At 44.8% G+C, this 2,873-nt stretch overlaps 1 protein-coding gene across 1 annotated transcript; it reads left to right on the forward strand.

The window, feature by feature from the left end:
- The first annotated feature begins 692 nt into the window (after positions 1 to 692).
- Positions 693 to 2,086, forward strand: LOC124694357 (transcription repressor MYB6-like). Its single transcript, XM_047227351.1, has 3 exons — positions 693 to 896; positions 1,176 to 1,305; positions 1,423 to 2,086. Exons 1-3 carry the CDS (start codon positions 761 to 763, stop codon positions 2,084 to 2,086), a joined length of 930 nt encoding a protein of 309 aa, XP_047083307.1. The 5' UTR covers positions 693 to 760.
- The last annotated feature ends 787 nt before the right edge of the window (positions 2,087 to 2,873 follow it).

A 2,873-nucleotide genomic window follows, 5' to 3' on the forward strand; every position in this document is an offset into this window, starting at 1 on the left:
CTTTAGAAAATAATAGAACCACCAAAAATGCTAGAATGTTGTAAAACGGGGTTCAAAATTTCTTATTTGAGGGTATTCCAAGATGATTTTTACTAAATTAATATGTCACAAATGCATAACTAATGGGTATAAGGTGGAACTCACTCATATTTAAAATCACCATGTTTTATATAGACCAAAGAGTCATCCCGAGATATTTTGAGGTACATGCATGATTCATTTCAAACCTCTGGAATTACCTTAATTTCTTCCTTGCCCGTGCCACAAACTTATCTCCTAAAATATATAGTAGACGTTATCAAATTTATCCGCTAATGTGAAGTTTGGCAATAAACATGAAGTCCCATTTGGCATCAAAATATTTTTGATGTATTCGAGAATACTTATGCTTCTGAAAATACGAAAGCGTTAAATACTTTTTAGGTGTTTGGATCAAATAAATGCTATGATTTAAAATTCAAGTATTCTCCAAAAATGTGAGTTTTTTGATGTATTGAAGAAAGAGGCCCGGCCCTCTTTAAAGAAACTGCTAAAAGAGTAAATCTGTGGTACTTAATTTGTTAGTCATACATTAGTAGTCTGGTTTTAAATACGCCACAAAATACTGAGCTACCAAACTTAGCGTCTATGTATGCCCTTATAAATAGCAAGTTGTGGTATGCAAAAACATGGTGGTTGATAAGGGTGGTAGGTGCCACTCGGGGTTCTGCATTACCCCTGAACAACGTTCTGTCCCTCAGCAGCTCAGGGCGGCGACGACATGTCGAAGCGGTTGATCAGTGGCCCGAGGAAGAGGCTAAGGAAAGGTCTGTGGTCTCCTGAGGAGGACATGAAGCTGATGAACCATGTTTTCAAGTATGGCCATGGCTGCTGGAGCTATGTCCCCAAGCTAGCAGGTACGTACTGTACCAACAACGCGAACCCAGATAGCTCTCCCCCGATTGCTTAGTGGTTATCCTACTCATAACATTGCAAGCGTTGTAACTATCAAGTTTTTGTACTACTCCATTACGATTTATTTTCACCTATGATTTGCAAGTGACTAGATAGGTTTATATGATTTTTCAGTTTTTTATATGATCTTATGTTTTTTGGTGTGGGGACAAAATGGAATTAATCTTCTTGGAGTGCTACTTCCATGGAATTTCTCGGAACTAATGGCGTCGTTACTATAGGCATTGATAGGGGTGGAAAGAGCTGCAGGCTTAGGTGGCTAAACTACCTCAGGCCTGACCTCAAGAGGGGTGCATTCTCTCTCGAAGAGGAACATCTCATCGTCCGTCTCCATTCCATCTTAGGCAATCGGTACAGAACTACTGAACCTGTTTGCCTTGTTTTAATAGGTAGACGAATTAATCGGTAATTCTTCGCTGTTCTGTTGCTCCTTCATCAATTGCTCCTCGAATTTGTGGCCACGAGCAGATGGTCTGAGATCGCGGCGCGGCTGCCGGGGCGGACGGACAACGATGTCAAGAACTTCTGGCACTCCATCATCAAGAAGAAGCTCCGCCGGAGTGGCATCGACCCGGCCACCCACAAGCCGGTCACTGAGGGAAACAGCAACCGTGCTACCGTGGCCACCGCCACAGCCGCAACACTCAAGGCCGAGTTCGTTGAAGCCGGGCATCATCTGTCTAATGTTCCTCCTCAGGCGATGGCAGAAAGCTACTTGTACGTCCATAGTAGCAACATGGACGACGGCGCCAGCGCAGGCGCCCAGGCCTCGGTGGTCGACCACGGGTGCTACAGCAACATATCCATGGCGCCGTTGGGGTACACCCAAACTGGGGACTTCACTGGCTACTTGGAGTTTGATACTATGCACGTGCACCCGCCTATTATCCCGGTGGTGTCGAGCTCCTCCAGCACGGTGTGCTCGATCGCTGCCGTAAGCTCCGCCGGCACCGTCGGCACCAGTGCCACCGTCGAGCAATGCAACAATAACCAGCTGTGGCTGGAGTCGGGGTGGATGGATACCTTCACGGACGCTGCCACCGACAAATATGGCGCCGGCGCCGGCGCGACGCTCGACGATCTCAAGTGGTCTGACTGCGTGTTCGACGCCCGCTACCAGCTGCGCAGCTAGGGCATCATCCCACAGGGACACTGTATCTATTCCGCGCGCTATTGACTGCAAGGAGGCGGTGCAGACGGCGCGCACTGGCTCAGCAAACTGCGGCGAGCAATTCATTACCGCATGCTATAGATTGTGTACCACACAGGTGCATACGTATATACCAATAGCTATTGTTTAGTGATTTGATTTGTAAGTTGTAACAAAAATTCATATCTCTTGGCCGATCCATTGATTGCTGCCATGCCATTGCTGCCATAAGGTGTAAATAATTGCATATGACGATGTTATACATATTATAAGCTTTTTCCGTTTCTTGACTCCGTTTAATGAAGAAGTGGGTTTCATTCCAAACTCTATATAAGTGTGGGGTTTATCAAAATTTATTGCAATTCCACGTGATTTATTTATATAGATTATTGTTTTTTTCTAAATATATACCATCTTAAACCCTCAACCCTTGGCTCGTTTCTAACTGAACAACCAAATCTCAATTCATGCATGATACTGAATCTCTCAACTTTCTCATCTTGACCTAAAATTTGTTTGGCACACCAGGAACGGTCGATCAGCATGAGAACACCATATTTTCCCCCATTTCTCTCACTCACCAACACGTTGGATCTATCATCTCCTACCTCCATCAAACCGTTCACTAATTGTTCATTTTCCATCCATATTTTTGTCTGCCAGCGCTCAAACATTCCTCACAGTCTTTTTTTTCGATAAAGGGAATATATTAATATCAAAATGATACCAATTACACCCAGCCTCTGCAACAACGCACCACCCTAATGGC

This window comes from Lolium rigidum, chromosome 3 (assembly GCF_022539505.1).
Source record: "Lolium rigidum isolate FL_2022 chromosome 3, APGP_CSIRO_Lrig_0.1, whole genome shotgun sequence".
In the NCBI taxonomy this organism is placed as follows: domain Eukaryota; kingdom Viridiplantae; phylum Streptophyta; class Magnoliopsida; order Poales; family Poaceae; genus Lolium; species Lolium rigidum.